Below are 27,294 nucleotides of genomic sequence, written 5' to 3'. Positions count from 1 at the left end.
ATTTAGTATGTTTAGCTAAGAGGGAGAAATCCCAAGGGAATAGAAGGGGAGCAGAAAGAAGGAAAGGTGGAGGCAATATCAAACTAAAAAGAAAAAAGAGAAAGAATAAAGGAGAGAAATATTTGAAGAAAAAGAGTTGGGGAGAAGGAAAAGAGAGAATGACAAAGAGGTAGGGAAGGAGAAGGAGGAATCAGGCAGAGAAACTGGGAGTGGGAGAGGGAGGAAGCTAGTCTTAGAAGGGAAGGAAAGACTAAGAACAAAGAACTGCTGCAGAAGCCAGGAGAGGTGAGTTGAGTTCCTTTTTTCATTCTACAAATATTTATTGCCCATCCACTGTGTGCAAGGCACTCTGATATAGTCATTTCTTGGGAGAAACAAATATGAATTACTCTATTGCACAAAGAGTTCATTATTTCATTTCTTTAGTACTTTTTTCCCCTGAGAATGAAAGTAATTTATGCTTCTTCAGAAGATTTGGACGATAAAGCTCTAATTTTCTTCCTCTGGGAGAAGTGAAGTCGCTCAGTCGTGTCTGACTCTTTGCAACCCCATGGACTGTAGCCCACCAGGCTTCTCTGTCCATGGGATTCTCCAGGCAAGAATACTGGAGTGGGTTGCCATTTCCTTCTCCAGGGGATCTTCCTGACCCAGGGATCGAACCCAGGTCTCCCGCATCGCAGACACTTTAACCTCTGAGCCACCAGGGAAGTCCAAAGGCAGGGTAAAAAGAGAGTCTACTTCTAGTCTGTTGACATTTTGCTACCTTTTGTTTTACATTCTTTCTGATGCTCAATCTGAAGGGCAGCAGTTCCCCAGGGAATACTCGGCCATGGGGATGGCAAAGGTGCAAAAGGACAAGAAGAAACACACCAGGCCTCTTCAGGCCTAGGAGCAAACCCACCGTCAGTCCTGCCTCCGTCTCATGAAGTCATGGCAGAGATGTAGGACGCAGGGTAAAGAAACGAGACCAATAATTACATACATTTAATTTTATATCATATAAAAGGTATAACTCTCTAAGTACAGCAAATTTAAATTTATACAATTTATACAGTCACCTCTCCTCAACAAACTTTTTTTTTGTTGTTGTTGTTGTTGTTGTTTGGCTGCACCATGTAGCTTGCAGGATCTTAGTTCTCTGACCAGGTATCAAACTTGTGCCCTCTACAGTGGAAGTGCAAAGTCCTAACCACTGACCACCAGGGAATTCTCTAGAACACTTTTTTCATATTCAGATAATACTTTTATTCTGGCTTTGAAATAATTATGACAGTACTCAGCAAGGTCCCAGGAAGTTCAAGTTACAAGGCTACCTTCCCAAAGTTCCTAAATAAATCCCTCACATGGAACATCCATGCTTTTTCCAATACAAAATAAAAGCCTATGTAATTGTTAGGCTCTGACAAATACTTTAAAAAGCTTCTAATTCATAATTAATTTCGATCCAATAACCATTCATTGAGCCCCTAAACACCATATGCTAAATGACGATTGTGACAATGTCTCTATTCTGAAGGAACCTGCACACACAAAAATGTTCTGCTAAACATGAACATCTCAGGAGATGTTAAAGATGATTCTATCCTAGAGTCAAATAAGTTAGTGTAATGTAATTTCCATTTTCAGACCCCAAGTTTAATTTGGCATATTAAAGGCCAAAGTAAGCCCTGTAACAAAGAAGCCCAGCTTTTCACACACTTCCATTCATTCCATTCCATTCCGCCGCTCAGTCGTGTCCGACTCTATCCGACCCCGTGGACTGTAGCCCACCAGGCTTCTCCGTCCATGGGATTCTCCAGGCAAGAATACTGGAGTGGGTTACCGTTTCCTTCTCCAGGGGGTCTTAACTAGCAATTAATAAGCAAAACTACCTTCCAATGAACACCTAAGCCCCTTCCTCATCTCTTGCTTCTCTAACTACTTTGACCTCCACAAAGAATGCATTTGACTGCATCTGAATACTTTTTTATAGCAGGTTTGTTTGTTTTTTTCCTTTCTAAAACCAGGATCCAAAGTTCACACACAGCATCTGGTTGTTTTCCTTCTTTAGCATCTTCTAATCTAGGGCAATGCTCCCCATCTGCCCACCATTTTATCTCCCATAATACCACTTTTTAAAAAGAGATCAGCCAGTTAGCTTGCAGAATGTTCTCATAACTCTTTCAGACTTGTAACAATTTCCAAGGTCATTCTACTTTGAGGATTTCTTTGTCTCTTTCAGTACATAATTTTTTACTGAATTTTAATTATTTAAGGTATTTGTAGTTTCCAGCTGCTCTTAGATTATTTCTTCTTCTAGCATCCTGTTCATGTTTCATGGATGTAATGCTTTTCTGATGATACTATGATATTTTTTTTTAAGTATTCTTATGCTCCTCGCTTTGTCTCTGTTACTTGGGATTCCTTTCTCCCCTGATTCTTACGTATTGGAGATTTTAACTTAAGTTGAAGTTAATCTTCAACATAAATCCAGTATTTACAGACTTCCCTGTAGCTCAAAAGGTAAAGAATCTGCCTGCAATGCAGGAGACCAGGGTTCGATCCCTGGGTTGCAAGTTCCTCTGGAGAAGGAATGGCAATCCACTCCAGTATTCTTGCCTGGAGAATTCCATGGACAGAGAAGCCTGGCAGGCTACAGTCCACCAGGAGGGACTGTTGTTCCCCCTGGGGGTGGGGATTGTTGTCCACTTTTAAGAGAAAAGGCCCCAAAGCTGATCAGGGGCCACAAGTGTGTGTCTGAGTCTTGTCAGTTGAAGGGATTCACTGTAGGCTGTTCCTATGGGTCCCTTAAATGTCAGTATCTGTGGCTCTTTTTTCTGGCCTGTGGCTATTTTTTCCTGAGAAGCACCGTTTATTTTCTGCCAGAGATAAGAACGTGGCTGTGATGTTCTTTATGAGACTAAGAAGAGATCTGGTGTCTCATTTTCAAATTCAGACTCAGCTCTTCTCTTTTCATTAAGATGTCTCACTCCCACTCTAATCCATGCCTGGTGTCCCCACAGTAGAACTCTGGTTTACTTATTCCAGAGGTGACATTTCTTGTTTCACATGATGGTAAAAGTAGTAGTCTGATTATATCAGGCAGAGTCAGGACCTGGGGATCTGATCACTTTCTTAAACATATTTTCAAACAAATCTCTCTTTCCAGAGCTACAGTCCTTCTATCTTCACTCCTCTAACTTCCTTCTGCGTTTTTCCTGCTTCCAATTCTGGAGTCTTTTCAGGGTTCCTCCCGGTGACGTGCCTCGCTTCTCCATGGTTTCTCCTTCTTCACCACTGAGATCTGACCTTCCTTGGGTCTTCTAAGTCCTTTGCCACCCTCCATCCATTTTCCATTTTCATGTACTGAAGTTTAGGGTGATTATCAACTCTAAATAAAGATGAAATTTGTGGGTTTTTTTTTTTTTTTTTCTCTTTCTCTTTTTGAGAGAAGTGGTATGGGGAAGGTCTCACTACCTTGAATTGAAAACTCTTCACTTCTTATTTTTAGTTCTTCAAATGCCTTGAATTCTTTACCGCTGCTGGGCTTTTACATTTGGTGTTCCAGTTCTCTGAAATATTCTTTTTCTCTCCCTCATCTTCCTTCCTGGCCAATTCCAAGTCATCTTTTAGGTCCCAGTTAAACATCATTCATAGATGAAACCTTCCTGACCATCCAGACTAGGTTAAGTACACTCCCTGTGGTAGATTTACATAACACCTGCCATGACTCTAATTAATGTACATGCCTAACTCCTCTGCTGACCTCCACAAGGGAAGGGACCATTTCTGTCTTGTTGATTGCTAGTGTCTAGTGTAATGCTTATCATTCAGTAGGGGATCAGTATGCTTTTCTTACTGTTGATAACATATATTGCTCATTATAAAGATTTGTAGCTTAATTTACAGTTGCTGCCACCAATAAGTAGTTGTTTTTAATTCAATAATCCTCATTATTATAATTGTATAGCGCTATTAATATGAACGCACCATAATATGGACTCTTGTGTTTATTGTACAATGAACACTTTTTAAATTATCATGTGGGCTTTCCTGGTGGGTCAGATGGTAAAGAATCTGCCTGCAGTGTGGGATCCCTGGGTTGTGAAGATTCTCTGGAGAAGGGAATGATGACCCACTCCAGTATTTTTGCCTGAAGAATTCCACGGATAGCGGAGCCTGTCGAGCTACAGTCCATGGAATCAAAAAGAGTGAGACACGACTGAGTGACTAACACAAATCATGTACTGGCAATAATATAATATGCCCTCAAATCAACATATTGTATAGGTTTTCTCTTCCTATTGTTTCAAATGACCAAAGATTGGATGGCCTAAAACAACACAAATTTATTATTTCATGGTTTTGGAGGTAGAAAATCTAAAATGGGTTGGCAAGGCTGCATTCCTTCTGGAGGCTCTAGGAGGGAATCAGTTTCCTTGCCTTTTTCAGCTTCTAGAGGCTGCCTGCATTCCTTCTCATATCACTCTGACCTCTGCTTCCACTGTTAAATCTCCTTCTCTGACTCTCTTGCCTCCCTCTTATAAAGACCCATATGATTAGGTCAGGTCCACATAACCCAGAATAATCTCTGCTTTTCAATAGCCTTAACCACATCTGCAAAGTCCATTTTGCTGTATAAAGGAGAATGTTCATTGGTTCTGGGAATTAAGATGTGGACATCTTCGGGGGGACCATTATTCAGGCTACCACACATAGACAACAAAATATGAACCCATAGATGAATTAGTTGCTGTAGGAAATGATAAAAACTTGACTCACATACATTTAAACATTAAATTAGAACAACCTCCAAAGCAGATAAATAACTTAAATGAAAAATATCACTAATATGCCTTGAAATAATAAGATACCTAATGTAAACCAATGATTATTAAATAGACAACATATATCAGCTCAACAATTACTTAGACTTCCATATACCTCCCATGACTATGCTTTTGAGAATCCTTGGATTTCCTCAAGTTTTCAGGTAGTCACAGCATTTTCTAAAGGCAATTATACTAACAACTATGTTAGTAAAGTTGTTACTAACAAGAGTTTAGTGTTTTTCTTAGATATATTTAAAAATAAATTTTAGATAAAAAATATAGCTGGCACTGTGTATTCACCGGTTCTGCATCCTCGTAGCTCAGTTAAAGAATCTGCTTGCAGTGCAGGAGACCTGGGTTCAATTCTTGGGTCAGGAAGGTTCCCTGTAGAAGGAAATGGCAACCCACTCCAGTATGCTTGCCTGGAGAATCCCATGGACAGAGGAGCCTGGCAGACTACAGTCCATGGGGTTACAAGAGTCAGACACGACTTAGCAACTAAACCACCACCACCACTAGATAGAAAATATTCAGAAAATTCCAGAAAGTTTCAAAAAGAAAAAACTTGAAATTTGTTGTGGGCCAGCAACTATTTGAACTGAGCAACTAATTATGTAGCATCTACATTATATTTACAACTATTTATATGGCATTTACATTGTATTAGGTATTATAAGTAGTCTAGAGATGGGGGCATGGCAACCCACTCCAGTATTCTTGCCTGGAGAATTCCATGGACAGAGGAGCCTGGTGGGCTACACTCCATAGAGTTGCAAAGAGTCTGACACGACTGAGCGACTAACACTTCATTTCAGAGATAATTTAAAGTATATGGGAGGATGTGCACAGGTTATATGCAAATACTATACCATGTTATATAAGGGACTTGAACATCTGTGGATGTGATATCCAAAGGGGATCCTGGAATCAATCCTCCATGGATACCAAAAGGTGGCTGTATAATTAGCACTGATTATGTTTCAATAAATATCTCATAACATCCTGCAGAATTACTTGGGAATAATTATAATAAAAACCTATTTGGGGAAAATGAAGTCTAATATGCTCAATTATTTACTTTAACAGGCCATTATTAGATACTTTATTCTCAATTATCTAGCAACATCATGTGAACAACCAGTACAAAATGAGTTTCACAGTGAGCTGGGGGGCAACGCTGTCAGCTGGCTCTTTCAGACAAGACTCTCACCCCGAAACTATATCTTGATGTCAATTTTGCTCTTTTAGTAATTTAATAATTGTACCCAGGTCTGATCTGGCTCTGAGGCATTAGCTGGAGAGGATGTCCTTTTTCCAGTAGAAAGTTAACTTGAGAAATCAAATAAAGGTTAGAAGATTGCCTGATGAGAACAGTTAAAATGTCAGGCAGCCTAAGGCATCAAAAATGACGAGGCACATACTACACTTCATCCCACAGCTCCCACACCCTAAATCTGGCCCAAATTACAATAATCAAAATTTGTAATAGCATCCTACACTGGAAAATATCATACATTTGAATAACGATGAGATCAGAATTTTACCTGATGGCACTGTCGTATGGCAGAAACCAACACAACATTGTAAAGCAATTATCCTTTAATTTAAAAAAATGAGAATTTTACCTGATGATATTCCCCAACTTAGTCTTTCTAGCTGAGACTGCTGCTTACTGTCGTTCTCTCAAAGCCATTTCTTTTCAGTTCTTGCTTCTTCTTCTAAAGCTGCAATACAGCTTTATCATATTTATTGTCCCAAACAGTAGCCACTGGCCAAATGTAGCTGCTGCTGCTGCTAAGTCACTTCAGTCGTGTCCGACTCTGTGTGACCCCATAGACGGAAGCCCACCAGGCTCTCCCATCCCTGGGATTCTCCAGGCAAGAACACTGGAGTGGGTTGCCATTTCCTCGAATGTGTGAAAGTGAAAAGTGAAAGTGAAGTCGCTCAGTCGTGTCCGACCCTTAGCGACCTCACGGACTGCAGCCTACCAGGCTCCTCCATCCATGGGATTTTCTAGGCAATAGTACTGGAGTGACTTGCCATTGCCGTCTCCAACTGAGCACAAAAAGTGTGCCTAATTTGAACTGAGATGTGCTGTAAAATATATACCAGGTTTTGAAGACTTACACACTAATGAGAATATAAAATATTTCATTAATAAGTTTTATATTGACTACCTGTGGAAATGATAACACTGAAATTTATTTAGGGATACATTTGGTTAAATAAAACATATCATTAAAATTCATTTCACCTATTCCCTTTCACTTTTTAATGTATCTACTAGAAAACTTAATGTTACATATGTATTTCACATATTTTTATTGGACAGTACTGATCCAATGCTTCAGAAGGCCTCCTCTGCTACCTTTAGTTGTTTTTTATAGTTTGACCTCTCAGTCATTCTTTGATTTTCTGTTAACTGCTTAGATTTAGAAGGTTTTTACCTTGCTATTTTTAGCAAGTCAAACTCTGTGTCCAACCTTTAAAATAAGATAAGTAAGTACACTGATAGACAATGAAAATCATCAATGCTTCAACTTAATGGAGTGGTGCTTTACTGCTGCTGCTGCTGCTAAGTCACTTCAGTCGTGTCCGACTCTGTGCGACCCCATAGACGGCAGCCCACCAGGCTTCCCCATCCCTGGGATTTTCCAGGCAAGAGTACTGGAGTGGGGTGCCATTGCCTTCTCCAATTGGTGCTTTAATATTAGAAGAAAAGGGAGGAGTGTGCACAGAATAGCCTTCATTGGTGTCTGCAGAGATGGACTGTGTGTATATGGAGTATTAAAGAGGGAATACAAGAGCCATTCTGGGGAGAAAATACACACACACACACACACACACCCTGTCTAGGTTTTTTAATTCTGTTTTTCTTTTGGCCATACTATTAATAATTTGTCTCTCTTCTATGTGTACTAATTTAAGACTGTTCCCTGGATGAATGTAACTATTAAGATGATGAGAAACTGCTGGGTGATGAGGATATAGGGTGATGTATCAGATCTAAAGACCAAACAACATAGATGTTTACTTCAGTTGAAAAAGAACTTACAGATCACCCTGTTCCATCTTCCACCCAAATGCAAAACCTTTTTCTATATGGAATAAAGGCTGTTTGTATTAAAATATCAGTATTCATTTATCATACCAAATATATACTGAGAAATGGGAGAAATCCTCTAAAAATATTTTTAACAGGAAAAAAGCATCAAGAAGAAAACACATGATGCCATTGTTTATGAACCTAAAGAACTTCTGAATCCCTCTCCCAATGTAACAAATTGTTGCAAATCACTGTGGGTGAAATACAGTTTTCAGAATGCTTACATGACCCAACTTGTCAGCTCCCAGCCAGTTTCAGCCATGTCAAGGAACCCAGGTAAGATATTATTTGTATTAAACTAAGTTAAATATTCTATTTAGCTTGTATTTTTCCTGGTATTGAAGATATAAAATTGGGCACTGGAGTATTTAAACATTAAGAAGTAGTGTATGTAAATCTATTCATCGAAGTTCTTACATAGTAAAAATCTAAAACTGACTTTGCGTCATGGTATAAATATCCTAGTTTCTATTAGCTCTGAATCACTGATGTGACAACTAATTAAGATGATCCCAAATTCACTAAAATAGATCAAATTCATGTTTTAATAAAAATATACCTTTAAACTTGACCTGAAAATGTCTGCATTGTTAAGGTAGGGAACGTTCAGTGTAGGTTCCTTCTTGATATTGTCAATATAGGAAAGAACATGAGGGAAAGATAAACTTGAAATTTTGTTTTTCAAAAATGTATGATTCCTGAATGTCCCAAAATGTTGAAAAACTAAAGTGCTGTGTTTTGAAAAGCATTAAAGAATGTTAGAGTTAAATGCATGCGGTTTTAGACTTTTAGATTAAAAACATGCTAGACACCTGAAAGGATTTAAATTAATCACAAACTATTTTCCACTTTAAAAGAATCACATGCCCCTAAGAAAGTGAAAATTTCAAGCATCCTGATGAGACTCTGGCCGCCACATCAAATATGGTATCCCTTTTCTAAAAATAACTCAATTGACCAAAATTTTGAATTTTCATCTGGACAGGTGTCAACAACAATATCTCCAAACCTGAGACTGTGTCACCTAGGATTACCTTGTAGAACATACATTTCGTTTTTCTAAGTTGAGATGTAACTCGTACCATAAAGGTCAAACTTCTAAAGCACACAATTCAGTAGCTTTTAGTAAATTCACAAAGTTGTGCACTATTCTAGAACTTGCATTTTACTGCAAATCTTTTCCAACGTTTTCACACTCACCGTATCACTTAATCCTCACTGGTCCTTATGAAACTGAGGTGCGCTGTGGGCGGTTGCCACATTTACCCCAAAAGCTTTCCTAATTAGTTTCACCTCAAAAAAAGCAGAAGGGTGAAGAATTACGAATGCTACTACGTTTGAGTTAGAGTGACAGCCAACAGCCTAATCTGCATTTTTTTTTTTGCATAGAGTTCTCGTTTTATTACATATGTAAAACCTTATTTGTGTCTGGCACTTTTGTCTGGTGCGCCAACAGCGCGTGCAACGGCCGCCGGTTGCAGCTCAGTCAGAGGCGGCAGCGGCCGGAAGCCGCGCCCCACCCCCACTCCCACTGCCTTCCCTCAGGCGCAGCAAGCAGCAGCGCGTTCCTCCCCTTTTATCGCTGAAGCGCAGGCTGAAGGGGGCAGTGTGAGGGACACGGAGTTATTATGACGTCGAGAACGCTAAAGCCAGGATAACTGGAGGGGCTTGGTGGTGTACCCCGGATACCTGGTCTCCCTCCCTCTCAGTCGGGTTTGAAGCAGGTAGCGAACAAGGAGCGCCACCCCCCGCGCCGGAGACCGCCTCTGGGCACGGCGCGCCGTGTGCACTTCCCATTGGTCACAGCCGCTCACGTGACCACTACTGCCAGCCCCGCCCCAAGGGTTTTTCCGGTCGCCGAGCGGGTCTGAGAACAGCTGAGCGCGCAGGTCATCAAGGTGTGGGAGGTCGCGTGGAGGACCCTGGAAGCTCTCGTGCTGGGAACCTGATTGGATGTATGGACGGATGACAGAGATAGATTCAGTTCAGTCGCTCAGTCGTATCCGACTCTTTGCGACCCCATGGACTGTAGCCTTCCAGGCTCCTAAGTCCATGGGATTCTCCAGGCAAGAATACTGGAGTGGGTTGCCATTTCTTTCTCCGTCCATCACCAACTCCTGGAGTTCACGCAAACTCATGTCCATCGAGTCGGTGGTGCCATCCAGCCATCTCATTCTCTGTCGTCCCCTTCTCCTCCCGCCCCCAATCCTTCCCAGCATCAGAGTCTTTTCCAGTGAGTCAGCTTGTCGCATGAGGTGGCTAAAGTATTGGAGTTTCAGCTTTAGCAGATTAGATAGGTTCAGTTCAGTTCAGTCGCTCAGTCGTGTCCGACTCTCCGCGACCCCATGAATCACAGCACGCCAGGCCTCCCTGTCCATCACCAACTCCCGGAGTTCACTCAAACTCATGTCCACAGAGTCGGTGATGCCATCCAGCCATCTCATTCTCCGTCGTCCCCTTCTCCTCCCGCCCCCAACCTTTCCCAGCATCAGAGTCTTTTCCAGTGAGTCAACTCGTCGCATGAGGTGGCCAAAGTATTGCAGTTTCAGCTTTAGCATCAGTCCCTCCAATGAACATCCAGGATTGATCTCCTCTAGAATGGACTGGTTGGATCTCCTTGCAGTATAAGGGACTCTCAAGAGTCTTCTCCAACACCACAGTTCAAAAGCATCGATTCTTCGGCGGTCAGCCTTCTTCCCAGTCCAACTCTCTAGGTTAGATAAGTTAGATACAGAGAACTCTTAATGAAGAAGCTGATTGAGAAGATCCCTTTCTCCTCTTAGTGCTTTTGTCCCAGGCTGCAACACAGACTGAAAATGAAACTCACAAGCCGTTGTTGGCTGGAAAGTGACTGGTTGAAGCCCAAACTTATCTCTGTTACTTTGGGGGCAACTACACTAGACATTATGAAGAACTAAAGAGCCTCTTGATGAAAGTGAAAGAGGAGAGTGAAAAAGCTGGGATAAAACTCAGCATTCAAAAAACTAAGATCATGGTATCTGGTCCCGTGAAAGTGAAGTTGCTCAGTCGTGTCCGACTCTTTGCAACCCCATGGACTGTAGCCTACCAGGCTCCTAAGTCCATGGGATTCTCCAGGCAAGAATACTGGAGTGGGTTGCCATTTCCTTCTCCAGGGGATCTTCCCAACCCAGAGATCGAACCCTGGTCTCCCGCATTGTAGGCAGACGCTTTACTGTCTGAGCTACCATGTACCATTTGCTTCATGGCAAATGACAGAGAAACAATGGAAACAGATGACAGACTATTTTCTTGGGCTCCAAAATCAATCAAATGGTGACTGCAGCCATGAAAGTAAAAGACGCTTGCTCCTTGGAGGAAAAGCTATGACCAACCTAGACAGCATATCAAAAAGCAGTGACATTATTTTGCTGACAAAGGTCTGTCTAGTCAAAGCTACGGTTTTTCCAGTAGTCATGGATAGATGTGAGAGTTGGACTATAAAGAAAGCTGAGCACCGAAGATTTGATGCTTTTGAACTGTGATGTTGGAGAAGATGCTTGAGAGTCCCTTGGATTGCAAGGAGATCAAACCAGTCCATCCTGAAGGAAATCAGTCCTGAATATTCATTGGAAGGACTGATATTGAAACTGCAATACTTTGGCAACTTGATGCGAAGAACTGACTCATTGGAAAAGACCCTGATGCTGGGAAAGATTGAAAGCAGGAGGAGAAGGGGACGACAGGGGATGCGATGATTGGATGGCATCACCGACTCAATGGACATGAGTTTGGGTAAATTCCAGGAGCTGGTGATGGACAGGGAGGCCTGGCATGCTGCAGTCCAGGGGTTGCAGAGTTGGACACAACTGAGCAGCTGAACTGAACACTAGCCATATGAATGTATCTGGTGCTGGGGGGGAGGAACCTATAGTATTTGTATGGAGAATGTGTGTGTGTATGTGTACATGCACACACCTGCACTCAGTCGTGTCCAACTCTTTGCAACCCTGGCTATAGCCCACCATGCTCCTCTGTCCATGGGATTTTTCCAGGCGATAATACTGGAATAGGTTGCCATTTCCTCCTCTAGGGGATCTTCCCAGCCCAAGGATTGAACCTGCATCTCTTGGGTCTCCTGCATTGTCAGGAGGGTTCTTTATCACTAGCACCACCTGGGAAGCCCATGTAGAACTAAAAGACACTTAGAAAAGTTTAGGAGGTGGGTAGGATTTGGAGAAGTCTAGAGCAACCGTCCTGATACGTCGTTTAAGATAAATTAGACACTCTTGGGAAAACAAAAATGATTAAAAGTGGAAAGAGGCCCTGCCCACCTCTAAAAATGTAATAAGTATTGATAGGAAAAGTGTGTGCGCTCAGTCATGTCCGACTCTTTGTGATTTCTGGACTACAGCTGGCCAGGCTCCTCTGTCCATGGGACTTTCCAGGCAAGAATACTGGAGCTGGTTGCCATTTCCTTCTCTATTGGTAGGAAAGGGCAGAATTATATATACACACATAGAAAAATTTCCTGGCACCAACAGGACTCTGCACTTCCCACTGCATGAAGCCCGGGTTCAATCCCTGGTCGGAGAATTGAGGCTTCACAAGGTGTGGGGTGTCTGTCAGCAATGAAAGAGGTCCAGGTTCAACCCCTGGGTCAGGAAGACTCTCCAGAGAAGGGAATGGCAACCCACTTCAGTATTCTTGCCTGGAGAATACCATGGACAGAAGAGCCTGGCAATCTAAAGTCCATGGGGTCACAAAGAGTCGGACACAACTGAGCAACTAACACAGAGACACTCATAGATATATAGGTAGTGTAAATGGGATATATTAATTGTAGAAGTCAGAAGAGGGTCCAGTTTTCAGCTTCTTTCTGCTTCTGAGAGTGCTTGTGTTGCAGGAGGGGGGCCCTGGAAGGGGTCCCCCCTTCCTGCAACACTTGGATGTTCATTTTGTATATATATATATTTTACTCTCTAGTTGTGGTGCTGCTTCTTGTTGCCAAGCATGGGCTCCAGGGCACAAGGGCTCAGTAGCTGTGGTGCATGGGCTTAGTTGCTCTGTGGCATGTGGGATCTTAGTTTTCAGACCAGGGATCAACCCTCGACCCCTGCACTGGCAGACAGATTCTTAACCACTGGACCACCAGGGAAGTCCCTTGGATGCTCATTTTTGCTTTTTTTTTTTTTTGGTGCTCCTAAGGCTCGCCATCTCTCTCTTCCCTCCTCTAGATGGACACATTGACTTTTTTATTCATTAAAAAAAAAATACTAGGGCCAACTATATTTTAGGCACTGCAATACATACTTGGGTGACAATGGTGAACAAAAACAGTAACAGCCCCTTCCTTACTGGCACAGATGGTCAGATAAAGAAGGCAGACAGCAGTCAATCACATATACCACTGTTAAATGTAATGTGATAGGGTGCTAAGAGGTCCAGATGCTATAATGGGGCTTTGACCTAGGAGGGAGGTTACAGAAGGCTTCCCTGGAGATGTAACCCTGGACTGAGACCTGAGGGGGTTAAGGAGGGTGCAAGTTGCAGGCAGAGGGAACGGCTCGTGCAAGAGAGAGCTAGTAGCCTCTCCCCTTCCGATGACTGCTCATCTCACCCATTTTCACTAAACATACACTGATCTTGTCTCTAAGTTCTCAGAAAACACTTTTTTCTTTTAATTCCAAGTTCTTAGGGAGTAATGGTAACCCATAATTACTGACATAGACAATGTGTATCCAATAGGTAAGTATGCTGATACACACATCTAATATGCAGTATCATCTCTGTTATTTTGGGCTTCCCAGATGGCACTAGTGGTAAAGAACACAGCTGCCAATCCAGGAGACTCAAGAGACATGGGTTCGATCCTTGGGTCGGAAAGATCCCCTGGAGGAGGAAATGGCAACCCACCCCAGTATCCACACCTGTAAAATCCCATGGACAGAGGAGCCTGGTAGGTTACAGTCCATGGGGTCAAAAAGAGTTGGACATAACTGAGCACACACGCATTTGCCACCCCACAAGTGTTTCACCAGTAATTGCTCAGACATGCACGAAATACAAATAGTAGTTATGCTGAGTTCCAGAATACAAAACACACTTCTTGCTTTGAATACAATCTTCTGTTGTGTCCTATCTCTAGGTCCTTCCTTCTCTGCCCCTTGGTCTACCCAGCTGGAAAACCCAAGGCTTGTTAGCATTCTTATAGCTCCATTTCTCCCAGCGTCCATTACTGAAACTTACCCAACTTGTATTCCGTCCTCATACTGCAGATACTAGATTTTGTACTTCCCAGATGACAGTCAGTTAAAATGATGGTTGCAAATCATCATGCTTTTGATTGGCACAGGGCTGATTCTAAACCCATTTTGAAGTTGATGATACTCATTTGGAAGGTCTCCCCACTCAGTTGCCCTTTCTTCTCTCCATTTGTTATGTTATAAAGGTTTACCTTTATATTTATGCAAATACTCTTCACATTCTCTTAAGACTCTGGGATTCAGGAGTGGTCACTACCACCAATAAAGTCCATAGGTACTGAAGTGATTTTCCCTGAGAATAATCATCTCCAAGTAATGAAATAGGGGATTAAAGCTGTGATTGCTTAAATCAGGCTGAGTGCCAACAAAAAAAGTTGATCAGTTGGTCTAAGAAAGAAATGGAAATTTTATTTCGAGCCAAATTGAAGATTATAACCCCAGAATAGCCTCTCACAAAACTCTGAGAACTGTTCTGTCTATTAAGGTCAAAGCATAGTTATGTACGTTTTTGAGACAGTGTGCTGTACGTTAAATGATGGACTGTTGACAGTTTACATAATCCAGATCTACAAGTAGTGGGTCATGGAAGTGAAAGTCGCTCAGTTTAATCTGACTCTTTGCGACTCTATTCCTTCTCCAGCAGATCTTCCTGACTCAGAAATTGAACTGGGGTCTCCTGCATTGCAGGCAGATTCTTTACCAACTGAGCTATCAGGAAAGCACCATTTAAACTTAAGCCACATCTTAACTGGCTTCTCATTTGCACCATAAACTTTCTGCATTACCTTTGTTTTCTGGACTTTCTCACTGCCTCTCCTCCACTGCTCACATGATTTGTAGTTATGATATCTTCAAGTTTCCTAAATTTTCAATCATACTATGTTTTCGATCAAATCTCCCTTTCCTCGGGGTCTTCCTTTCTAGAACTGTTCTCTTGTTCCAATCTCATCACTGTCTGGGCCTGTCATCCTGGGACTCCCCTTCCCAGCGTTGGATCCACTTTTTGCTGATTTTATTTTTTTTCCCCTTGGTTTAGTCATACTCTGTTTCACTGGAAAACCTCCTCAAGAGGCTTCCTAAGAAATTGTTTATGGGAGAACAACTTCCTGAGTCCTTGCATGTCTGCAAATGTCTTTATTCACCTCTCACAAATTATTGAGAATTAGGTAGGCAGAGACTTCTAGGTTGAAAATAGTTTTTTATAAAATCTTTGAGGGTGGGAATTCCCTGGTGGTTGTGGTTAGGACTCGATGCTTTCACTGCCAAGGGCCAGGGTTCAACCTCTATGGTTGGGGAACTAAGATCTTGCAAAGCATGCATGACAAAAAAAAAAAAAAATTCTTGAGGGTATTAATTGTTCTACTATATTCTAGAATCCATTACTGATGGAAAATCAGTCATCAAACTAACCCATGTTTTTCTTTGAAGATCTTTAGCATCTTTAGCCAAAATGACATTTTTTGAAATGTCAGTATGGTCCAGAGGTGAGGATTTTATTTCCCCTTTTGTTGTCCTGAGAATTTGGTGGGGCTTTCTTTTTTCTTGATGAGAAATCTGAAGTTTGTGCTGGGAAGCTGTCTTATGCTGTTTAACAATTTTCCTCCTCTGTTTCTTTCTGTGACTCTTACTAATCCGGTGCTGATCTTTCCAGATTGGTTCTGTATATCACCTATCTTATCTCGCCTATTTAAAAATTCTGATTTTTTTTCCTGAGTGATTTTCTTTTCTCAGACAATCAATTGTATTTTTAATTTTAGCAATCATATTTTTAAAAACTGAAAGATTTTGTTGTAGGTTTAGTCTTTTTTCATAGCATTTTCTTTTGTTTCCTAAGTGTAATATTTTCTTTCTTCTTTTTAATAAAGATTTTTTTTAATGTGGACCATTTTTTAAAAGTCTTTATTGAATTTGTTACAATATTGCTTCTGTTTTTACGTTTTGGTTTTTTGGCCACAGGCCTGTGGGATCCTAGCTCCCTGACCAGGGATCAAACCCACAACCCCTGGGGAAGGTGAAGTCCTAACCACTGGATCGCCAGGGAAGTCACTAAATGTAATATTTTCTTAAATCGCTCTAAACATATACATTAGAACTTGCAAACATTCTCTTCTGTTTCCTGAATTACATCTGTTTTCTTCAGGATCACTATTTTGTTTGTTTATCTGGTATTTCTCTTTCATTCTATGGTTCTTCTCAGTTGCCTGGTGATCTTCTGTTATTAAAAAACAAACAAACAAACAACTGACCAGTTAACTTGTGTGGGTTTTTTCTGCTGTTATATGAGGACTATTTTCCCAGTTGGTGGCAGTAGCTAACACTGATATAGTATTTGATCTTCCCTAATAGCTCAGTTGGTAAAGAATCTGCCTGCAATGCGGGAGACCCCTGTTCTATTCCTGGGTCGGGAAGATCCCCTGGAGAAGGGATAGGCTACCCACTCCAGTATTCTTGGGCTTCCCTGGTGGCTCAACTGGTAAAGAATCCGCTTGTAATGCGGGAGACCTGGGTTCAATCTCTGGGTTGGGAAGATTCCCCCTGGAGAAGGGAAAGGCTTACCCACTCCAGTATTCTGGCCTGGAGAATTCCATGGACAGAGGAGCCTGGCGGGCTACAGTTCATGGGGTCTGTGTAGGACACAACTGAGCGACTTTCACTCACTCAGTCATATAGCATTTATCCATTTCCAGGTGTGGTCCTGCACAGGGTAAATGTATTAACTCAATCATTTCAACAACCCCTCTACAAGGTAGTTGGACCATATCCCACCAGGCTCCTCTGTCCATGGAATTCTCTAGGCAGGAATGCTAGAATGGGTTGCCATTTCCTTCTCTGCTCATTAAGTTTAATATTCCATCAATTGTAAAATGTACTATAATTTTGTTTCCTACTAAGAAAATAAACAATGCTGCTGGAATATGACATGCCATAGATTATAAAACACATTCTCTTTTGGAGGCATTATAAAATCTTAGAATTGACAAAATAATAATTACCAGTCCCATTTTACAGTTGAAGAAAGAAAGGCATAGAGAGATTAAATAACTTTCCCAGGTTACACAGTTTTATCTATAGATTTTACATTTGAACCCAAATGATTTGGCTTCAGAATCTTACCACTATGCCTTACTGCTTCCCAGGGCTCCTCACTGAATGGGGACTCAAATAGGGGGTCTGAACTGGGGGAGTTTGAGAGTGATGAGTTAGGGGAGCTGACTTTCTGGCCCCAGATCCCTCAAATGCCAGAACAAGAAGACCTTCGACCTGATGCACCAACACTCATAAAGAAGTTTTAGCTCTTTCCACAAGATTTGTTCTCCTATTAGAGAAGAGTGGTCTGGACTTTTTGCCTGAAATCTGACGGGTCCAGTGGGCTGGGGTTGTCAAGGGTACCACATGGTACAGTAGATCCTGATCAGAATTCTAGTCAATGGCATGTTTCCCTTTCCCAGCTTCTGGGTCCTGCTGAGTGAAGGGGCTTTCTATCATGGGTTCTTGGCACTTTCTCTTTCTGGCTCACTACTCTATATCTTGTCTTCTCTTCTTTCTGCCTTCTAGAAACACATATAGGTCTCTCATCTGCTGTTGACTCTGCTTCCCATTCTTTGCACTGTTGCAGTTTTACTCTTTTTTTATACTTTCATTTTGGTGGGGTCTTGGGAGGGACTAGGAGAAACGAAAAAGTCAATGCTTGTGCTCAGTCTTAGACCAAAAGGCCCTAGATCTCTCTTTTTTAATTGAATAAAATCAAGATTATAAAAAGATGACCACCATGTGAGACAATAAAATATTACATTTTAAATTAAATATTAAAATATTACAGCTGGCAGTGGAAAAGCACTTACAAAACCTTAAAGTCATATTTGCTTAAAAGTTTTCCTAAGTGCAACAGAAAGAACCTTTTGCATGTTGATACAACATTTTTTAAAGTCCCAATACATTGAGGCTTGTTATTTGCTTTATGAAGGAATTATTCTGTTGAAAAGATTAACAATGAGATTTTTCCAAATTCCCCACTAGGTCATTTAGATGACAGTTTTATTTTCAGAATTCTGTGTGGATATGTATACATCCACACAATTTTCAGCATAAAGTGAGATAATTTTTCCTTTTGGATATTAAAAATTCAGTATTGGAATATAATAGAGCACTTGAAATGTGGCCAGTGCAATTGAGGAACTGAATTTTAAGTTTTATTTAATTTTAATTAAGTTTAAAAAACTGATACTTGATTTAGTTGTTGGAAAAGTTTTAGGTATGTGTGAAACAACTTGGATATATGAATTTACTTTTTAATTGTAAACTTCATGAAATCTAAATACAAATCAATACTTCATGAAATAAAATACAAGGTTTTCTAATGAAATTAGTTAATATCTGGATTGAGATGTGTTGTAAGTATAAAATAAACACTGGATTTTGAAAGCTTAAATAAAAAGAGTGCAAAACATATCACTAATAATTTTATATTGATTATATGTTATAATACTTTAGATATGAGAGTTGGACTATAAAGAAAGTTGAGTGCCAAAGAATTGATGCTTTTGAACTGTGGTATTGGAGAAGACTCTTGAGAGTCCCTTGGACTGCAAGGAGATCCAACCAGTCCATCCTAAAGGAGATCAGTCCTGGGTGTTCATTGGAAGCTGAACTGATTTTGAAGCTGCAACTCCAATACTTTGGTCACCTGATGCCAACAGTTGACTCATTTGAAGAGACCCTGATACTGGGAAAGATTGAGGGCAGGAGGAGAAGGGGATGACAGAGGATGAAATGGTTGGATGGCATCACCGACTCAATGGACATGGGTTTGGGTGGACTCCAGGAGTTGGTGATGGACAGGGAAGCCTGGTGTGCTGCGGTTCATGGTGTCGCAAAGAGTCGGACACGACTGAGCGACTAAACTGAACTGAACTTTGGATACACTGTCTTAAGTAAAATACATTAGTAAAATTATTTTTTACTTGATTTACCACTAGAAAAATTAAAATTTATATATAGCTTGAATTATATTTCTACTGGACAGAGCTATTTATTCCAGAGCAAGGCTTTGCTTTCAATAATCACTGTGGTGATGGGATTTCATTCTTCTCATTGTCTATGACAGTTTTAAGTGACTCGTGATGAGCAATAGTTAATGCAGTTATCTCTTAGAACTCTTTTCTATCAATGTAGATCACAGTCCACCTTCTCAGCCCAAGGAGGATAGTGTTGGCCAGAACCATCATCAGGAGGAAATAATTCACAAGTTGGCCATGCAGCTGAGAAACATCGGGGACAGCCTTGAGCAGAGAATGGTGCAAGAGGTGAGACTTAAATTTCCCCAGCAAGGGCCTAGCTGGGAAGAGCAAACAGAACAACGGCTGCCCAGTAGCTGGAATGCCCAGGAATTAGCAGAATGCATGGATTAATAATGTCCAGATTACCAAGCATTAGATCTGAAGACTGAGAACCTGAGCCAGTGCCAGTGTTTGATCTCACATTTGCCTCTCAAAAAACTGGTCCACGGACCAGTGGCATCAGCATTATTTGGCAGCTGACCGGATGTGCACAAACCCCAGCCCACAGCTCTGGAATCAGAATTTACCATTTTGCACACACCCTCGGGGATCTGAGTTATAAATGTGAGAAACTTTGCTTCACACTCTCAAACTAGGATGCATGTGAGAATCACCTGTGGAGTTTTAAGAACTACAGATGTTGGGCCCCACTTTGAGAGATGAGTCCAGGTGAATGTAATGCTCCATGATGGAGGAGAACCTTTGACTTAGATTGTGGTTATCCTCCTTGAACCAACCCAGGTTATGCTCTAAGCCCAGCTCTCCCTGATTTCTTTGTTTCTCCTGGTTATTATAAGAAGTAATAAGGGAAAACATAAAGATTACTGTTTTAAATCTAAGTGTTAGTCGCTCAGTCATGTCCGACTCTTTGCGATCCCATGGACTGTAGCCAGCCAGGTTCCTCTGTCCATGGAATTCTCCAGGTAAGAATACTGGAGTAGGTAGCTGTTCCCTTTTCAAGGGGATCTTCCTGACCCAGGGATCAAACCCTGGTCTCCCGCACTACAGGAAGATTCTTTACCATCTGAATCACCAGGGAAGCCCAAATCTTAGATGCGATGAAATCCACGGCCGACTTAGTTTTCCTCCAGAACAACCTGTAACTGGCAACAGAGAGTATAACCATGTGGGTCTGTGGTAGGACAGGTGGCTGACCCTACTGTTAGAGCCCAACTTTTTGCTCTTAAATTCATCACAGGACAAGTACCTGTGGCGATTTCTTGTTTATCCCTGCTGCTGCCATCATGCTGACCTCAGGGAGTGCCAGGCCCCTTTCTATGCTCTGGTTCAAATGTGGCAGTACTCAGCCATCCCCTCAAATAAAACATTCCCGGAGACAAAACAAGAACAGAAGGTCCCAACAATAACGTTACTAAAAGCAAGAAGGAAATAATCACATAAAATATTGATAGACCGATTATGCAAATATTTATGGAGTACCTGCTATGCGCCAGACTCAGTCCCAGGTATTGACAGACCTTCACTCAAACAGGTATTTATTGACCGCTTCCTGTATGCCAGACTCAGTTCCCGGCAGAGAGCAGGATGGAAGATGAGCCTACTCTCATAGGACTCATAATGTAGGAGAGGGACAAACAGTGAAGTAAATGGCTAGCCTGCTGGGGGTACTGAGTGATGGAGATGACTCTGAATGGGCCGTCAGGAAAGGCTTCTCTGAGGAGGTGATATCTGAGCAGACTGGAAGTGAGCCAGGGGAATACCTGGGGAGAAAGTGTTCCAGACGGAGGGAACTGGGAGTGCCAAGCCCTTAGCATAGGAACAGGCGTAAGGAACAGCAAGGAGGCCGGAATGGCTGAGCGGGGTGGGTGTTGAGGTCCAGGGGCTGGCCTCTGTCTTAGGAGTGATGGTAAAAGGTTTTCAGGTTTTACCCTAAGTGTTTATGAGAGAAGCTTCTGGGGAGGGAGAGCAGAAGAGTGCCATGTTCTGATTTATATTTATATAATGATCAGTACCTGTTATCAAAGCCAACAACTTGTCTTTGGCCTTATTTGAGTTGAACACTTCTTGGCCATGCGTCATTTACTACAGAGCACTCGTGGTCCTCTCCACCTTCCTCTGATGCTTGTTTCTTCTGCAGTTTTCACTGATGACTGTGCTTGATGAATTACAGGCAAGTCCTTAGTTCAACTTTTCTGCTTCTTTATCAGCTAGCACTCTGTTTTTTTTTTTTTTTTCAGCTAGCACTCTGAATACTCCTGGTTCCTTCTAATTTTTTCTCTGGAGAGAGCAGAGTAGGAAAAATCACAACCACCTATTTTCTGCATTTATCTCAACCCAATCAGGAAGTCACTTCTCTATGTCACCTCCACTTCCATTTTCCTTTTCTTCCTTTCCCTTACCCTTTTTTTTTTGGTAATGATTTTTTCCCCTTACCTTTTAAGCTGTAATTTACTTATGTCTTAAATTTACCTCTGCAGCTTAATAAATTAACACTTTTCTTTCTTTAAGAAAACAACTTTATTGAGAAAGTTCACATGTCATACAATTCATCCATTTAAACAGTATAATGGTGGCTTTATGTTTACTCCTAGAGTTGTACAGCCATCATCACAATCAATTTTAGAACACTTTCATCACCCCAGTAAGACACTCCAAACCCAATAGTAGTCCCTTCTTACCTCCTCCCATTTTTCCTTCCAGCCCCACCAATCTACATTCTGTCTCTCTGGATTTGTCTATTCTGAAATTTCATATAAAGGGACTAATATAATATGTGGTCTTTATGTCTGACTTCTTTCACTTCAGTTCAGTTCACTCAGTCGTGTCCGACTCTTTGCTACCCCATGGACTGCAGAAGGCCAGGCCACCAACTCCCGGAGCTTGAGCAAACTCATGTCCATTGAGTCAGTGATGCCATCCAACCATCTCATCCTCTTTCGTACCCTTCTCACTGAACACAATGTTTTTTTCAAGGTTCATCCATGTTGTAGCATGAATCAATGCTTCATTTCTTTTTATTGCTGAATAATATTCCATTGTATGTATATATATATATCACTTTGTTTATTCATCAGTTGATGAACGTTTGGGTTGTTTCCACTTTTTGACTATTATAAATAATGATGCTATGAACATCTGTGTGCAAGTTTTTGTGTAGATGTGTGTTTTCAGTTTTTTTTGAGAACATACGTAGGAGTGAGAACATACATAGGAATGGAATATGGCAACTTTAACTTTTTGAGAAACTTCCAGACTGTTTTCCAAAGCGGCTGTACTATTTTACATTGTGGCCCACCAGCAAGGTATGAGGGATCCTGTTTTTCCACATTCTTGTCAAAATTAGTTAACTGTCTCTTTGATTATAGCCAGCCTAGTGGGTGTGACGGAGAAGGCAATGGCAAGCCACTCCAGTACTCTTGCCTAGAAAATCCCATGGGGAGAAGGCAATGGCAAGCCACTCCAGTACTCTTGCCTGGAGAATCCCATGGATGGAGGAGTCTGGTGGGCTGCAGTCCATGGGGTCGCTAGGAGTCGGACACGACTGAGCGACTTCACTTTCACACATTGGAGAAGGAAATGGCAACCCACTCCAGTGTTCTTGCCTGGAGAATCCCAGGGACGGGGCAGCCTGGTGGGCTTCCGTCTATGGGGTCACACAAAGTCGGACACGACTGAAGTGACTTAGCAGCAGCAACCTTTGTTAGGAGAGAGGGCCATAAACTGTTAGCAGGCCCCCTGGCCAGAAGATGATGTAAAACCACCTAAAACTTTTGTATATCATGAGACATACCAAAATAAGCCCTGATCCTGATAAGGGTCAAGATTGCTGACCCTGCGTGATTCTGGCGTGACTCTATACCTCCCTTTCTCTATTATTATGTGCACAACTTAGGGTATAAAAGCAGCACTGGAAAATAAAGTTTTGGGACTTGCTCACTGAAAAAAAAAAAAAAGAAAATCCCATGGATGGAGGAGCCTGGTAGGCTGCAGTCTGTGGGGTCGCTAAGGGTCGGACACGACTGAGCGACTTCACTTTCACTTTTCACTTTCATGCATTGGAGAAGGAAATGGCAACCCACTCCAGTGTACTTGCCTGGAGAATCCCAGGGACAGGGGAGCCTGGTGGGCTTCCGTCTATGGGGTCACACAGAGTCGGACACGACTGAAATGACTTAGCAGCAGCAGCAGCAGCAGTGGGTGTGAAGTAGACATACTGTGGGTTTGATTTGCACTTCCCTGATAGTTAATGTTGTGTATCTTTTCACGTGCTTATTGGTTATTTGTATAAATCTCTGGAGAAATGTCTATTCAGATTCTTTGCCCATTTTAAAATTGGGTTGTCTTTTAATTATTGAGTTGTAGGAGCTCTTTATTTGGGCCTGCCAAGTGGCGCTAATGGTAAAGAACCCGCTTGCCAATGCAGGAGACGTCAGAGACGTGGGTTTGATCCCTGGGTCAGGAAGATCCCCTCGATGAGGGCCTGGCAACCCACTCCAGTGTTCTTGCTGGGAGAATCCCATGGACAGAGGAGCCTGGAGGCCTATAGCCCATAGTGTCACAGAGGTGCACATGACTGAAGTGACTTAGCACAGCACAGCAGCACACTTCTTTATATATGCTTATATATGTCCCTTATCAGATATGTTATTTGCAAATATTTTCTCCCATTCTGAAGGTTGTCTTTCATCTTGACAAGTGTTCTTTGAAGTGCAAAAGTTTTAAATTTGATGAATTTCAGTTTACCTATTTTTCTTTTGTTGTTAGTGCTTTGGGGTCATATCTAAGAAATCGTCATGAAGATTTATGCCTGTTTTCTTTCAAGAGCTTTAGAGTTTTAGCTCTTAAATTTAGGTCTTTGACTCATTTGGAGCTAATTTTTATATATGGTATGAGTTATAAGTTCATCTTCATTCTTTTGCATATGGGTATTAAGTTGTCACAGCACATCTGTTGAAGAGTACTCTTTTCCTACTGAATTGCCTTGGCACCCTTGTTGAAAATCAACTGACTATAAATTGGGGGTTTATTTCTGGACTCTCAATTCTATTCCACTGATCTATGTCTATACTTATACCTGCCCTAGTTTTCGTTGCAGTGTTTTACAAAGCTGGCTTTGACCTAGACTTTTAAAGTAATCTTTCTTGTATTGCAAAATTGTTTAGAGCACTTCAAAAAGACCACAGAATATTTTTAAAATAATTTTAAAAATTCCTCCTCAGTTTGACTCTAAAATGCTAAAAGGCTTTACTCTGCTGCTTCCAGGCTTAACTCAAGTAACTTTAACAAAATTTTGAATCTGGCATGGTATATTTCTTTCATATGCAATCATTTATTCACATTTTGTACTTTGTTTAATCAAGTGGTCTCACTGATTCTCCAGATGCCTTCCTGCTTTTGATATATTTAAAGAAACTTTGATTCTTGCTCTTGGAGCTCCCTGGCAAGGAGCTCACCAAGGTGTATTTTTATCTGCTGAATTGATTGTCCTCAAGCTATCACATAGCTTGACTTCTTATTCTTTTCACTTAAGCAAGTGTTTTGTGTTTTCAAATTGGCCTTGATTCTCAACCTATTTTGCCATCTAGTTTTGAGGGATTTTGGTTCATGGACCTGTTTTTTTTAATCTGGGGCATGTAATTTTCCTAGCTATAAAGTATGTTTTAAAACATTCTTTCTGTGCTTTTAGGATCTTAAATGTGCCTTTGAAATTTTTCTCCATAGGACTCTATCCTGGGTCCTAGAAGCTGCCCCCTCGCTGTCCCTACAGGCCGAGGGGTGGCAATGACTCTGCTGTTCCGCCCCCCTCATGCCTCCTCCCCCGACTTGCATAAAGTATCTTCATCTGACCCTGTATTATCCTAATTTGACTGTGTCATCTGTTTTCTCTGGGACCCTGACAGTAATGTATAAGACATTTAAGTTTGTTAGAAGGACAGGTGGGATATGAACATTTACTAAACATTTTCTTTCAGGTAATCTGAGATACTCTTATTTGTTTCATTTAATTTTCCAAATAACTCTATGAATTAGTGGAATCGGTATATCAGGAGAAGCATTTGAGGTTCAGCAGGATTGGATAACCTATCCAAGGTTACTCAGCAGCTAAGTGGCAAAACTGGAATTTAATCATAGGAGCATCTGACTCAGTGCGCTATACGTTTTCTTGTCTGCTTTGCAGGAAGGAAATTCAATTTTTCTTTTTTTAATTAAAATTTTTTTAATTTTAATTTTTTGGCCGTGCCATATGGCATGTGGGATCTTAGTTCCCTGACTAGGGACTGAATCTGCACCCCCTGCAGTCAAAGCGCAGAGTCTTAATCACTGAACCACTGGACCACTGTCAAAGTCGCTCAGTTTTTTAAATTGATATCAGTTATAAAAGGGAAAAACAAGTTCTTTCATGGTTTCCAGTTATAGTGGTATTTACTTATGGGCTTTCCCAGGGGCCCAGCGGTAAAGAATCTGCCTGCAATGTAGGAAATGCAGAAGATGCAGGTTTGATCCCTAGGTCAGGAAGATCCCCTGCAGGAGGGGATGTGGCAACCCACTTCAGTACTGTCAGGAAAATCCCACGGACAGAGGAGCCGGTGGGCTACCGTCCATGGGGCTGCAAGAGTCAGACACAACTGAAGCGACTGAGCACGCACCAGAAACCTGCGGAGGTCTTTGCTTCCAACCAAGCTCACACTCACCCCTCTTCACCATCTAAAGTCCATTCTTCCAACCCCAAAGCAGACTCCCTTGGTTCTTTGAGAGGACTAAGAAAGTGCTCTGGGAAGCCAGAGGTAGAGGTTAATCAACCTGGAAAAGAGTGCCCAATTTGCTGATGGTGAAGATGGGAAAAGATGTCCAGAGGAAAACTTCCCCAGGCTGTGTGGGTGGTACGGACATCATGAACAGACCAAGATATTCTTCCACTCAGACACTTCACAAAGCAGCCCGAGAAGCGAGTTTGTGGCACTGACTGAATTAATATTAATAATGAATTTCTAACTTTGGATTATTTTATCACCTTTTTAAAAAACTCACCCTCCCTTCCTTGCCCTCTTTTTAAACAGAACTTTCAGCAAGAAGGCAGAGCTATCCTGGCTCACTATGTCTTCGTTTTCTTTGGAGGAGTTCACATGCTGCTGCGCTTTCTCTGGAACAACCATTTGATGTAGAAGGAATGTAAGCGGCAGGCTCTGCTTCCCTTCTCCCCTCTGAGAAAACATGAATCCCACGGGGGCAGAAGCAAAGAAGACCCTTCTACTCCTCCTCCCCTTCTCACCCATCGCCGCTTTTGTCTGTTCTGTTGAAGAACTGTGGACCCACTGGCCATTTGTCTGTTTACTGGTCAACCAGCAATGAGACGTCTGTGACGGTCTCATGGTGTATGGAGCCCAAGGAACTTAGGAACCCAGGAGGCCTTACTGCTTAGGAAACGCCAGCACTGTGGATAGCCCCAGTGCTCCTTATAAGGAAACCTTGTAAGGGAACCTCCCATGAGTGCCACTGAACCTCATTCCCAAACCAGAGGTCACAGAAATGGGTGCTTTCTCCTGGGCCCCCTCCCTGGGTAGCAGGCCCTCCAGTGACCTGTTGGCCTCATTCTTGTTGCCTGTGTCCAGATCTGTAGCGACCCCTGCTCTTTTTACAGTTCTGTCTACCTCTTATTCCCTCCCTCCACCCTCTGAGAAGCATGACAAGTGTTAAGAAAGTTTGTTGTTATAAACTACAAGTTCTGTTTTGAGTTCTTTGTAGGAAAAGTGTTATTTTAGAAAGTTAATAATTAAAAATGAAATAAATATGGTTATTTTATTGAGCATGAAACACCTGTACATATTTCTTTTGTGAAGGAGGGATTCCCCTTGTTCCTGCTCATACAAGTTCATAATTTTGTAGTTTGATCATATATAGTATCGTCTTTGTCCTTCCAAAGGGAAACATCCCATTTTTTTAAGTCCATCTCAGGCAATGCCTATCATCACCTATGTTTTGGCTTCCCTAAAATATCTTCTTTATTTTTTAACTCTTTCGAGTATGTATTTATTCACTTATATGTTTAAAAACTCAAAACAATATAAGAACATTTACAATGAAAACACTTGCTCTTATTTGTTTTCCTGAATTCTAGTTATAAGTTTGTTACATAC

The 27,294-nt window shown here is 41.6% G+C and overlaps 1 protein-coding gene across 1 annotated transcript; it reads left to right on the top strand.

Annotated features, from left to right (window-relative positions):
- The first annotated feature begins 21 nt into the window (after nucleotides 1-21).
- Nucleotides 22-27,035, top strand: PXT1 (peroxisomal testis enriched protein 1). Its single transcript, XM_088831333.1, has 4 exons — nucleotides 22-285; nucleotides 8,013-8,193; nucleotides 19,314-19,444; nucleotides 26,218-27,035. The coding sequence occupies exons 2-4, from the start codon at nucleotides 8,142-8,144 to the stop codon at nucleotides 26,320-26,322; spliced, it is 288 nt and encodes a 95-aa protein (XP_088687459.1). The 5' UTR covers nucleotides 22-285; nucleotides 8,013-8,141; the 3' UTR covers nucleotides 26,323-27,035.
- The last annotated feature ends 259 nt before the right edge of the window (nucleotides 27,036-27,294 follow it).

This window comes from Moschus berezovskii, chromosome 23, assembly GCF_049115385.1.
Source record: "Moschus berezovskii isolate FMDL1 chromosome 23, NW_MosBer_1.0, whole genome shotgun sequence".
In the NCBI taxonomy this organism is placed as follows: Eukaryota; Metazoa; Chordata; class Mammalia; order Artiodactyla; family Moschidae; genus Moschus; species Moschus berezovskii.
This window is presented reverse-complemented; position numbering and strand designations above follow the sequence as displayed.